A 13,882-nucleotide genomic window follows, 5' to 3' on the forward strand; every position below is an offset into this window, starting at 1 on the left:
TAATCATTAGAGAAATGCAAATCAAAACTACAATGAGATATCATCTCACACCAGTCAGACTGGCCATCATCAAAAAATCTACAAACAATAAATGCTGGAGAGGGTGTGGAGAAAAGGGAACTCTCTTGCACTGTTGGTGGGAATGTAAATGGATACAGCCACTATGGAGAACGGTATGGAGGTTCCTTAAAAAACTAAAAATAGAACTACCATAAGACCCAGCAATCCCACTACTGGGTATATACCCTGAGAAAACCATAATTCAAAAAGAGTCATGTACCACAATGTTCATTGCAGCTCTATTTACAATAGCTAGGACATGGAAGCAACCTAAGTGTCCATCAACAGATGAATGGATAAGGAAGATGTGGCACATATATACAATGGAATATTCCTCAGCCATAAAAAGAAAAGAAATTGAATTATTTGTAGTGAGGTGGATGGATCTAGAGTCTGTCATACAGAGTGAAGTAAGTCAGAAGGAGAAAAATACTGTATGCTAGCACATATATATGAAATCTAAAAAAAAAAGGAAAAAATGGTCATGAAGAACCTAGGGGCAAGACAGGAATAAAGGCGCAGACCTACTAGAGAATGGACTTGAGGACATGGGGAGGGGAAAGGGTAAGCTGGGACAAAGTGAGAGAGTGGCATGGACATATATACACTGCCAAATGTAAAATAGATAGCTAGTGGGAAGCAGCCTCATAGCACAGGGAGATCAACTTGGTGCTTTGTTACCACCTAGAGAGGTGGGATAGGGAGGGTGGGAGGGAGGGAGACGCAAGAGGGAAGAGATTTCGGGATATATGTGTATGTATAGCTGATTCACTTTTTTATAAAGCAGAAACTAACCCACCATTGTAAAGCAATTATACTCCAATAAAGATGTTAAAAAAAGAAAAGTGTAAGCTTCATTGTATGTAAATTATACCTGAGTAGTATCAGATTTGTTTTTTCAGATGTTGAATATATACTTCTTAGCGCTATGATTTCTATTTAAATTAAAATAATTATGTAACCCTTAAAGTAATCTATTTTTATTATAGAAAAACTACATATACCAAACCTCAAAATTTAAAAACCTGCACTTGGAGTTTCTTCTGTCAATCTGTGTACTACATTTTTTATACAAATTTTATATCAACCTCTTAAAATATGGTATTCTGAGTTTTGTTTTCTAATTTCATGTTTGTGAATTACTCAATTAAAATTTATTTTTAAGAGTGATTGTGAAACCATTTTATTTTTATTCTATAGGTTTTCATAATTAATAAATGACCTTATATTAATTTTAATATAGTTTGATTTAATAGTTTTAATATAGTTTGATTTAATAGTTTGATATCTCATAATGCATTAGTATATATCTAAATTGATTTATAGCTGTTAGACTTGGGATATATCATTCATCATTCACATTTTTATATAAGGATAAGGCGACTTTTCCCCCAAGAGAATTGAATTTCTGTAGGATGTGTTCATTATCCAGTCTGAGGTTTGTTGAGAAAGATTGTCACATTTGCATGGAATGAGATTAATCTATACATTAGTCTAGTTTTTTTATAATATACCTTAGCAGAAAATGCTTTCTTTATTTTTAATTTTTAAAATTTTTGTATTTTTGTTTTGGCCACCCAACATGTAGGATATTAGTTCCCAGACCAGGGCTCCAACTGGCACCCCCTGCAGTGGAAGTGCTGAGTCTTAACCAGTGGACCACCAGGTAAGTCCCTAGTTAATATTCAGCTTAGAAAATTATGACCTTTCACTGAAACTTAAAAAAAAATACTTTGTGTTCTTATTGTTCTGGTTCCTTCCTTACATTCTTTCTTTACTCTTTGTTCCAGATTTGCCATCTTCCATGGAGTCATTTTACCCGGGGTGTTTCACATTGCAGACTCACGAAATATAACTAGATTCTCCTCTCTCACTTATTTAACTTGCCAGATACACAGTTTATTCTCTAGTACCTCAACTAATAATATTTTCTTTTTATCATTTTCATCTTCTAGAACTACATATCTATAGATACATATATTATTAAATATGTGTTTTCCAAAAGTGCTAGACATCTCAGTACAATTGGGAAAAGACTAAAGAAATTTTTAGTGACTTTTATTTGTAACTGTAAAGTCTCTAGTTAATATTTACCTTAGAAAATTATGACATTTCACTGAAATTAAAAAAAAATACTTTGTGTGCTTATTGTTCTTGTTCTTTCTGAAATATTGGTGCAATTGTAAAACAATTCCACTTTTATACCTCCCACCCCTGCACACTAGATACATGGGAAACAAGGTATACTGCACAGCTCTTCTTCTACTTCTTTAGAAATACATCCTTCAAATAAGATTATTCAAAAGCCATCTCAGCTTGGAAATGAATACTCCTCCCTCAATGTAAACAGATGAATTAGATGACTGTGACCCAAAGTTAAATCTTCTCTTCCCTAGCTTACCTGCAATAACCAGGATGACACTGAAAGAAAAACCCAGTATGATTGTTTTCTTATCTTTATACCCAACTAGGTTTACCCAAACCCACCACACTGCATATGTATATATGTGTATATATAGACACATATAAACACACACACACATTGGAACAAGTCAGCCATAAAAAAGTATAAAATTTTGCCATTTGCAACAACATGGATGGACTTGGGGGGGGTACTATTCTGAGTGAAATTGGTCGTACAGAGAAAGACAAAGTATGATATCACTTATGTGTGGAATCTAAAAAATATAGCAAACTAGTGAATAGTAACATAGCAGAAAGAGATTCACAGGTATAGAGAACAAACAAGTGGTTACCAGCGGGGAGAGGGAAAGGAGGAGGGACAAGATAGGGGTAGGGGATCAAGAGGTACAAAGTATTATGTATAAAATATATTATGTATAAAATATATAAGTTAAGTATGTGTAAAATATATAAGCTAAGCTATTATGTATAAAATATATAAGCTACAAGGACATATCGTACAACACAGGGAGTATAGCCAATATTTTATGATAACTATAAATAGAGTACAGTTAAAAATTGTGAATCACTATGTTGTACACCTGAAACTACTGTAAATCAATTATACCTCAATCAAAAAATATTTAAAAATCCAACTATGGGAAAAAATTTCATTTCTGTTTCAAAGGTCTGACAACCAAGAGACCCTGGAAGAAAAGACATTTCAGCAGTATTGAAAACTCCCATCTAGCACGAGTAACACAATTCTTGGGTTCTTAAAACAACTCTTCAATAAAAAGAATCAGACGTTTTGGAAATATAGATGATTACTGGTGTTGGGCATGGGAGGTATATAGTGAGACTGGATTATCGGTGTTGGGCTAAAAAGAAGAGAAATGCTCAAAGACCAACGGGGCTAGATCAGGAGCAATCAGAACCAGTTTCAAGAGGCACTCACTAGCCAAAATTTGGATCATTTTATCTTCAAAGAATGAGTATAATTGATTGTGATAAATTGAATAAATAAAAATGTAGGAATCCATGCTGATACAAACAACAATTTTTTTTAAAGGCAAAAAGTCTTAAAGCCACCATGGAAGGTTACAATTACATCAAGTCCTTCCTCCAAAAATTGGAAATTAATGGGCAAAAATAAAGATTTCCCAAAACTTTTTAGGTAAAAGTTGAATGTGAACAGAGTCTGTAAATTAACACTAATCTGTATACAGAATGACAATGAATGAATGCAGAAAAATGAGAAGATTTATCATTAAAATCACGATTTTCTTATCAACAGTGAAATAACCGATTGTAGCCATGTGTCATAAATAGATTCTACAACCATGAGGTGAAGATTTTGGAGAAATAGTATATACACAAATGTTAACATTAACAGCAAAGATAACTTTCCAATTGTAACAATTTAATTTAAGGATGAGAAAAGCAGCTGTCACCAGTGATTCAGATTTAGATCAATTAGCTCCAATGGTGACAGCCGTGCTTCTTATTCTAAGAAGGCCACTTGATTTGACGCAACATGGAGTAACAAGATATCACCTTAAAATATTTTAGCTCAATTATTTATATCCCTATTTTCATGTGAAAATTTTCATGATTTTTAGAAATTTATAATGTTTCTAGTCAACTGATTTAAACTAACTATGCTGTTTGAAATGTATGAACCTAAAGATCACACTTCAGACTCTTGTGGTTGAAAGTTTCCAAAACTCTCTATACCAGCAAAATCATGAAAATGTTATTAGATCTGCAGATCTTTACCAAAGAGGTCTCTACAGTTCTCAACACTGTATGTACTATGTGTTGTCTTACCTTGTATACATCTTTATTTTAAAATAACACGCTATGGTTCAAAGGTGATATACAATGAAAATTTTACAATAGCGGTAAGTAAAACGGACTTAAACACCACGTTTTACCCCTATTGTCTCTAAATTCAACTATAGTTATTCTAAATATTCTATTGTAGAATATTCTAAATATTCTAATATTCTATTGTACTTGTTGCCAATATTTGTTCTATAAAAATGTATTCAGTGTTCAAGGCATAGTGTGTTTATATGTGTATGTGTGTTTATACTTGATGTTGGATTTTTTAAATCACTTATATGTCATGTGATTGGTTGCATAACTATCATAACGATAGTTATGCAACCAATTTGATTCTAATTCATCTTTTTTTAATATATTATTATTTTATTGATTTTAGTGTAGTATCTTTAAATATATTTAGTTATTATTTTTGGCTGTGTTTGGTCTTCGTTGCTGCGTGCGGGATTTCTCTAGTTGCGGCGAACGGGGGCTGCTCTTCGTCGTGGTGCACGGGCTTCTCATGGCGGTGGCTTTTCTTGTTGCGGAGCACGGGCTCTAGGCTTACGGGCTTCAGTAGTTGTGGCACGTGGGCTCAGTAGTTGTGGCTGGTGGGCCCTAGAGCGCAGGCTCACTAGTTGTGGCGCACGGGCTTAGTTGCTCCGCGGCATGTGGGATCTTCCTGGACCAGGTCATGAATCCATGTCCCCTGCATTGGCAGGCAGATTCTTAACCACTGTGCCACCAGGGAAGTCCTCTAATTCCTCTTTATGTGTGCTAGATAGGCGTCTTGTAAAAGATCATGTATTTCATTATTGTTTGGTATATTTATCTATTGACGGATGAGCAAAAGTAAGAAATAACTACTTACATGTAATTACTAATATAGGTATTACATAGTTTGCATTTTACATGTTTGTAAAGTGATGTTATTTTGAAAATGGAGACAAGTATTTCTTCCCATTTCTTCTGAAACAGAATCTTAGGAAACCTCAGAAGTTATGGAGAAATCTTTAGAAAGTTAGGAAACTGATGGATGAAAGGAGGTACTGAAGTGATTGCATCTAATTTCTTGCCGTAGATGTTTTATCAACAGGACACGTAGCATTTTGGTTTGCCAAGTTTTAATGAGGTGCTTTTAAGAAGTGATTAGTTGGTCTCCAAGATTATAATTACATCATCCCTATAATGTTTAACATGAAGCTGATTTATGAATAGAGATGAGTTAAACAATACTTGATAAAAAGAAACTGAGAACTGGAATAATAATGAAAAATTCTGAATACATGTACATATTTCAGTTTTACAACTGCACTTTAACGACAGTTTCGGTGACAAGTAGGATATGCCAGTTTTCCCTCCCGACAGGTTGTTCGAAGTGCAGAGCTAGATGCCTTTATACAATATCCACTTTTACACTTAAATTCAACAATGTCATCTGTTTTAGAATAAAGTTTTTTATCGCTTCTCCATTTTAATTCTATGTTATGTTTTTCCATCATTTCTTCTGAAATTACACATGCATCTGAAGTTAAAAAAATAAACATAAACTGTTAAGTAGTACACAAATATTTTCCACAGAATTTCAGGCTTTCAAGTAGAATCTCTTGCTCTGGTCCAAAAACTCCTTCTCAAAACCTTTTACAAACCAATTCATTGAAAATCCAGTATGTAGTTTCCATCATTTTAAACAGTTAATGTTGTAAGAATGAGGTACTATTTTTAGTGTAATAATTAAATGTTATAATCAAAGATTCATAATGTCAGTTATCATATGAAGAGCTTTCATTAAGGAATCTTTTGTTGCTATTGTTGCTTGAACAGGAAATTTTCAAAATTTATTTCCACACATATTATTAGTTGGTAGTCAAGCATGCAACAGAATGGTTGGTAGTTAATCCATGAAAATTCTATTATAAACAGCTAAACATCATACTCAGTACACCGATTTTCCCAGGATCCACAAGAAGATTGAAATATTTACCTAAGCACTTTGGTGGTTCTGACCACTCTCCATTCTGACATACTATGTGTCTTTTTCCCTGAAGTTCATAGTAGGACTGGCATTGGTACTCAACTCTCGATCCTGGAGGATATACTGGTGCCGGGAATGAGGTAATGTCTCCATTGTCTATTGGTGGGGGAGGCCCACATTTTCCTTGAGAGTCTAAAAAATATGTTTGATTTATTGAAAGAGAAAAAACAGAAAAGGAAACCCCACAGTTTAAAATAAAAAGATAAAAATGTAGCCTAGTATGTAATAATCAGGCTTTTGATTTCTGATGACAGAAATGATTTATTGAAGAAATTTGAAACACTTAAACGAAAAGGCACATTTTTAAGTCCCTACTTTTACCCCACAAGAAAGTACACATAATACATTAACAAATATGTCTGCTTTGCAGTGTTCTGGTATTAAAACATGTTTTCTTAGTGAATATATGCTGGACAGATGGATAACTAAGATAAAAAAATATCCTTGTATACAACATACAGCAGTGTCTATTGAATCTCTAGTCATATTTATTGATTTTCATTTTTATTACAAAATGAACATCAGCCCCAACAGCTGCTTTTATAAAAGTCAAAGAATTACAGATCTCAATAGTGGGAGAGGGAATGCTTTCTTCCTTTTCTGGACAAGATGAGGTAGAAATATTTCTGCTTATTGCATCTGCTCTGTATTATTTCTGCTAACTAAAAATCCTGAACATATTATAATAAACCAACTCAGGAGACTGTGAAAGATGTAGAGAAGATATCTGGTTAGAGACATTGGGATTCAAGGAATTACACTCCAGAGACTTGTTTGGGTTTTCCTTTTCCCTTCTTTGTATCCTGGATGGACCACTGAGACTGCAACCCAGAAATGATAGCAAGTTCAGAAAGAAAATTTAAAAAAAAACAGTCCCAAGAAGCACTTCGTCTCTTTAAGCAAAGTCCCAGGAAAGGATCAGCATAGTAAGACAGAAACAGTTTTTACAATCCTGACTTTCTCTAGAAATACACCATAGAACCTAAGACCAACCCATCCCCACCTTGATCAGCAGGGGCCAAGTGAGGAGTCCAGACTTCCACCCACATGGTGAGGGAAGAAGACACCTCTCCCCTTTCTCCAGGAGCCAGTGGAGGCCAGGTGGGAACCCTGGACTTGCACCCTGCATGGCAGTAAGGGAGGTCTGATAAATAAAAGATTTCAATAACGTCCTTAATCTCAATACATAATACCCAAAATGTCCAGAATACAGTTGATCATCACTCATCATACCAAGGATGAGGAAAACCTCAAAAGAGAAAAAACAATCAAAAGAAGACAACACTGAGATGACATACATATTGAAATTATTGGGCAATGGTTTTTAAAAATCCAGTCAAATTGATAGAACTGGAAAATAGAGTAATATAACTTTTTAAAAAAACACACTGGATGGGCTCAATAATACATTGCAGATGGCAGAAGGATAAATAAACTTGACTATAGACTAACTTTGAAAATAGACTGAAAAGAAAATGGACAGAGCTTCAGGAACCCATGGGAAAATAGAAAAAGATTGGAGACCCAGAAAATGAAAAGGAAGGGGATGAGATGAAAAAAAAAATGTAAAAATAATGGCTGAAAATTTCTGAAATAGGGCATAAGGCACAAATCTACATAATAAAACAGCTAAGTGAATTCCAAACAGGATAAATCCAAAGAAATCAATGTCAAGATACATCAAAATCAAATTGCTGGAAATTAAAGAAAAAGAAAAAAATCTTAAAAGAGCTAGATAGATATTATGCAATACTTATATGGAAAAGGGATTCAAAAACTGGTAGGATTTTCATCCATGAACATAGAACCAGAAAGAAGTGACATCATTTTTTCAGTGCTGGAAGAAAAGAATTGTCAACCCCAAATTCTATATTGAGTGAAATATATTTTAGGATTAAAGGGAGAAAGAAAAATCTTTCCAGACAAAGGAAAACTGAGAGAACTTGTCTCTAGCAGATCTATACCTAAAGAATTGCTAAAGCAATTCTTCAAATATAAAGGAAACTAGAAAAGGGATTGAGACTTTAGGAAGGAAGAAAAAACAATGGAATTGATTTTTAAAAATAAGGGTAAATATAATAAGAATATCTTTTCCCTAATGATTTTGTTAAATTAGGTGTAAAATTATGTCATTTGAAATGTTGCTCAATGTATGTAGAGAGAATACTAAAGACACTTATGTTGAAATGTGGGGAGATAAAAAGAATCTAAATGGAAGTAAGGTTTCCACATTTCACCTGAAGTGGTAAAATGTCAATACAAGTAGGGAGTGATAAGCCGCTTATGTGGATCTTAATACTTGGAGCAACCGCTAATAAAAACATGACAAGACATATACTCCAAAGCAATGCAGATGTATAAAAATTAAGTTATTTATAATGTTCAAAAACCCACAGGGAAGACAAGAAAAGGAAATGGGTATGAGAAACCGAGGAAACACACAGAAAACAAAGAATAAAATTGCTGACATTGTCCCTATTATGTTAATAGATATTTTCAATGTAAATAGCCTTAATATATCAGTGGAAAGACTGAAAATGGCAGGGTGGACACATAAACAAGATTCATCTTTATGCTGTCTACAAGAAAATCACTCTAAACATGAAAACATGTTCAAGTGGAAGACTGCAAAAAATACATACCAGGAAAAAGTTAACTTGAAAAACTAGAAGTGGCTAATATATTTCTTGGTTTGGATGCCCTTACTTCCTGAACTCTAAACACTGAAGTGTCCCAGGACCAAGTTCTCAGACTTACTTTTTTTATGTGTATACTAATTCCCTGAATGAGTTCAGTTAGTAACATACCTTTAAATATCACCCATATGCTGAAGATGCCCAAATTTAAGTCACATTCTGTGATCAGGCCCTGGCTGCCTATATTCCATGTCTCAAAGTGGAATTTCTTGGGCTGTCAAATGTACTTATGGTATCGTTAACACATTTATTCACCAGGAAGTAACTGAATGTCTTAATATTTAAGATAAGAAGTGTTCCAAGATTCCAACTGTTCAAATCTGGTCAACTCTTTCAAACAATAAGTATGTCAGATCACTTATTCAGTCCACAAAAGAACTGGATTTTAAGCACCTTCATTTTATTTGCATCAAAAAAGAATTCCATAAGAACTACTTCATTATACATTTATATCAACATATTTTGTCCCTAATATATTCTCTAAAATTGGGGGGGGGGGGTGGCGGTGTAAGATACTCTACCTTTGCACTGAGGTGCTTTTGTCCAAGTTCCATTTAAACATATCACATCTACCTCCCCAAAAGGGTAGTAAGGCCGGACGCATTCATAATATACTCTCTCACCATTTTGATATCTAGACTTCCTATTTTGTATAATAGCATTTTCCACTTGGGGTGGATTCACACAGGAAGCATCTAGATAGAAAGAAAAATAGTATCTCTAATATAATGATCATTATGAACAGCAAGCTACCAAGTGGGATGTCACATATATTCCATATGGTCATTTAAAATCAAGAGTTAATCTGTCATGAAAGACTGCTAATTTTAATAAACTCACATGTAAGTTTGAGGATAAGGAGATAAAGCAATATTTTTTAGTACAAATTAAGCTTCTGTATCTTAAATCTCTCCCCCATCCTTCACTAGAAGGTTGATACACATTTTTTAGGCCAGTGAAAATGAAAGCTTTTCTGGACATCTCTTTCTGAGTTTAGTAAATTAAGTGTTATAAATTATATAAATTCAAAATGAATTTATGAACCATAAGAAAATCATAATAAAAGATCATTTGACATCAGGATTCGGTTTATAGTCATCCTGTTTATGAACTGTAACTTTAGGCCCTTAGAAAAATAAACACATTAGGTAATTCTTTAAAGACTTGATCAAGAGTTAGCATACTTTTAAGAATACCGTAATTGAAAGAAGATGATTAATTAAAAGATCCAAACAAAGATCTGGAAAACTAACAGAAAAATAAATGTATGTATTTATTAAAATGCTCTTTAATAATATACTTTTGCAAATGCTTCAGTATACAACAATGAGTAATGTGTAATTCATCAATGAGATTCAGGTGGATATAAAGTACAATACACTGTAGCTATGGTTCCTAAACTGAAATGTGCATAGAATCCCTTGGGAATCTTTAAAACAGTTTCAGGGTTCCATCTCCAGAGTTTTTGATACAACAGGTGTGAGTGAGCCTGTGAATCTGTGCTTGCATGTCTAATAATCTTCCAGAATATGCTAAGACTGCTGTGTCAGGGGCTGTGCTTTGAGAATTATTGGGCTACAAGACTGAGCACTGAGTACACAATTCCATCCCTTTTTATGTTCAGGCATAAACCTTCTTTGACTTGACCTGAAAATAATCTGTGTCCATTTTATGATGGTAGAGGCACTTTTCTGTATTATGTTACTTAAGATACTTTAATAAATAAAGTTTTAAAATTTACCGAAGTACCTCTGCATGCTGGCCTTCCTATCCATTTGCTCTTAATACACTGTATGGTATTGGCTCCTTCCAATCGATAAGATGGTAGACATTTAAAAACCACCTGTTCTCCTGACCTATACGATTTCTTCTTCCGGTCTATGAGTATAGCATCATCAAAGCTGGGTACGTTAAAACAATCTGTGTCTGAAAAAAAGAAAAAAGTATTTCTTTAGTACATCTTTAAAAATAATAGTGGCCAATAATTATATTCTAGAAAAATAGATATACACATATCAAACCAATGAATACTGTACAATATTTCTCTTACAACTTAAAATGTTAGATATCTTGACTTAGTTACATTGATTGTGTCTATATTCATCAAAACTATAACATGGGAATGGTGATACTCAAAGAGACAGGGATGCCTTTGATGTTTGAGACCACACTTCTCACATTTAAATTATTTTTCCCCATCACAGGTCACCTACATTATGGATGTGTTTCTTTTTTTTGCTTCTGTCAAAGTCTGTTCCCTTGAATTATGTCAAATATCTTAGAAAATTGTATATCATAAAGAAATAACTGATAAATTAACAGTAAACTGAGTGCTGATAAAACTGATGAGCAGGGGTCAGCTGTGTTATAGGAACAGAGACCAGAAGTCTGAGAATGTGTATCAGAGGATGTCCAAAGTGTACACAAGATGATGTGATAGTGAGATAATTTAGTTCATGAATCAAACTTTTATTATTACTAGGGTTATTAATTCTCTACCAGAATCCAGAACTTTCCAAAGACACCTTGTTTAATTCTAGAATTACAGCTTAGTTTCATACTTGTGCCATTTATGTCCTGAATTAAAGATATTTATCAGCCTCAGAATAAAATAAAATATATTATACTTATGCATTCCGGTGGAAGGGACCATTTTCCTCCTAAACATCTTATAGATGCAGGTCCATCGATCCCAAAACCTTCATCACAGTCGTATGTAACTTCTTCTCCATCTTGGTAACTGCCTTTCTCATTAGGTACAACACCATTCTGAATCAAAGGTGGAAGTCCACAAGGAAGTCCTAGGAATAAATGAAAGAACGATTTCATGTTTCACTAACTCTGAAATTTAATTTGATGTACTGCTTGCCATATTTGATAGTTTTACTTGAAAATAATAAATGATTTTACAGGAACTTCCATCACATTGCAGAGAAATACACAAATGCACCCAAAAATCACTATTCTGGTGTGTTTCCAGCTGTCCACTTGAACAAGAACTTGAAACTAAAAATACCAATATATTTATGAATGAGACTGTCAGTGCATCTCTAAGCAATTATGATTAATAAAAGAGAACACACTGAGACTTCATCACCTTAAGAAAAGTACTATATATTGTAAGACATTAAAAGAGACATTGTAGGAAGAACGTAAGTTTTTTTTGAAAAAACTTGGTGGCAACGCATACATTGCAACTTATATGAATAAACAGGAATATAAATAGGTTTAAGTATATGAATAGGTAGGTTTACTTTTTTTACACATACAGCGTTAATACAAAAGAAAGTGCCAGATTTAAAAGTGATTCTATACTGAACTGATGAAATTAACAGAAAATGAATATACAAAAATCGATTAAATGTATAAAAATATAAATTATATATTAATACATAAATGACCTATAAATATATAAATAATTGATATATTTAGGAATCTAAAGGATTCTGTTCCATGACTTTGATGATAATTGATTAGTAAAGAATGGTACTGAAAATAGAATTTTGGTTTGCATGCTGTCCTCACCTACACAATGAGGTGGAGAACTCCACTTTCCCATGTGGCATGTTATCACATTTTCTTCAGATATACTGAAACCATCTTCACAGGTATAACTTAACTTGGTGCCATGTGCATAAAGCTTGGGTTCAAATGTTTCTCTCCTTTCTTTTGCAGAGCTAGATGAATTAATCGTTCCATGGTCTATTTGAGGTGGTTGAGAACATGGAAGTTTTTCTACATGAAGAACAGAGATCAAAGGGTAAAGTATAAGTGTAATGTTTAAATTAAAAATACATTAAAATAAGAATAATTTGTGGCTTCCCTGGTGGCGCAGTGGTTGAGAGTCCGCCTGCCGATGCAGGAGACGCGGGTTTGTGCCCCGGTCTGGGAAGATCCCACATGCCGTGGACTGGCTGGGCCCGTGAGCCATGGCTGCTGAGCCTGCACATCCAGAGCCTGTGCTCCGCAACGGGAGAGGCCACAGCAGTGAGAGGCCCGCGTACAGCAAAAAAATAAATAAATAAATAAAAAATAATCTGAACAAGTTAAAGAATTTTAAAGCTGAAAAATATTTGAAACTTGAAGGTATTTGTCTCCATAAACACTATGCTGCTATCCACTTGTTCAGTATACCCCTTCATCCTTTTTTTAAATTTATCTTTATTGAAATATATTTGATGTATAACAGTATGTTAGGGAGAGGAGTCAATATGGTGGACTAGGAGGACGTGGAATTCATGTCTCCGCACAATTAGGGCACCTACCAGGCACCATTGGGGGACCACGGACACCTAACGGGACAGGAGGAACCCCCAGCAACCAGGTAGGACGTGGGTCATGGGGGGAATGAGGGGGGAGGAGAAGTGGAGGTGGGATGGGACTGGCGCCCCTGAGGGGTGGCTGGGGGAGGGGAAGGGATCCCTTGCCCAAAGGGGGAAATTGGGGAACCATTGGGAGGGCAGGGGATCAAAAGAGAGCGTGGCCAGGTTTCTCCTGCCCTCTTGGGCCTCCAGGAGGCTACTGAGATCCCGGGACTGATCCTCTGGCAACCTAGGCCCCCTCCAGCTGCGGAGGTCCTGAGCGAGTGGGAGGGTGGGAAGGGAGAGCAAAAGTAAAGCCTGGACCTCTGGGACTGGCACCCTTGAAGGGCGGCTGGGGGAGAGGAGGAGTTCCTACACCCAGCAAGACCCACCAACAGTCAGGGGTCCAGCAGGAATGGGGGAGACCCTGGGGGAGACGTGGGGGAACACAGAGGAATGGAAGGGAATGCAGCCAGAACTTTCCCTGTCCACTTAGGCACTGAGGAGCCTGTTGGGCTCCTGGGCCTAATCCACTGCCCTTGGAGCCTCCCTCCTGCGGC

The 13,882-nt window shown here is 35.2% G+C and overlaps 1 protein-coding gene across 5 annotated transcripts in view; it reads right to left on the reverse strand.

The window, feature by feature from the left end:
* Positions 1 to 5,397: 5,397 nt before the first annotated feature.
* Positions 5,398 to 13,882, reverse strand: part of LOC101329460 (complement factor H) — a 125,345-nt gene continuing 116,860 nt past the window's right edge. For all 5 annotated transcript variants that reach the window (XM_033850539.2, XM_073800172.1, XM_073800175.1 and 2 more), the window contains 6 exons: positions 12,547 to 12,756; positions 11,649 to 11,822; positions 10,771 to 10,947; positions 9,543 to 9,716; positions 6,275 to 6,457; positions 5,398 to 5,815 (listed from right to left, as the gene is read on the reverse strand). In XM_033850539.2, the coding sequence (XP_033706430.1) occupies positions 5,607 to 5,815; positions 6,275 to 6,457; positions 9,543 to 9,716; positions 10,771 to 10,947; positions 11,649 to 11,822; positions 12,547 to 12,756 (1,127 nt within the window). In that variant the 3' untranslated portion in view covers positions 5,398 to 5,606. The remainder of the gene's footprint in view (positions 5,816 to 6,274; positions 6,458 to 9,542; positions 9,717 to 10,770; positions 10,948 to 11,648; positions 11,823 to 12,546; positions 12,757 to 13,882) is intronic.

This window comes from Tursiops truncatus, chromosome 1 (assembly GCF_011762595.2).
Source record: "Tursiops truncatus isolate mTurTru1 chromosome 1, mTurTru1.mat.Y, whole genome shotgun sequence".
NCBI classification, from domain to species: Eukaryota; Metazoa; Chordata; class Mammalia; order Artiodactyla; family Delphinidae; genus Tursiops; species Tursiops truncatus.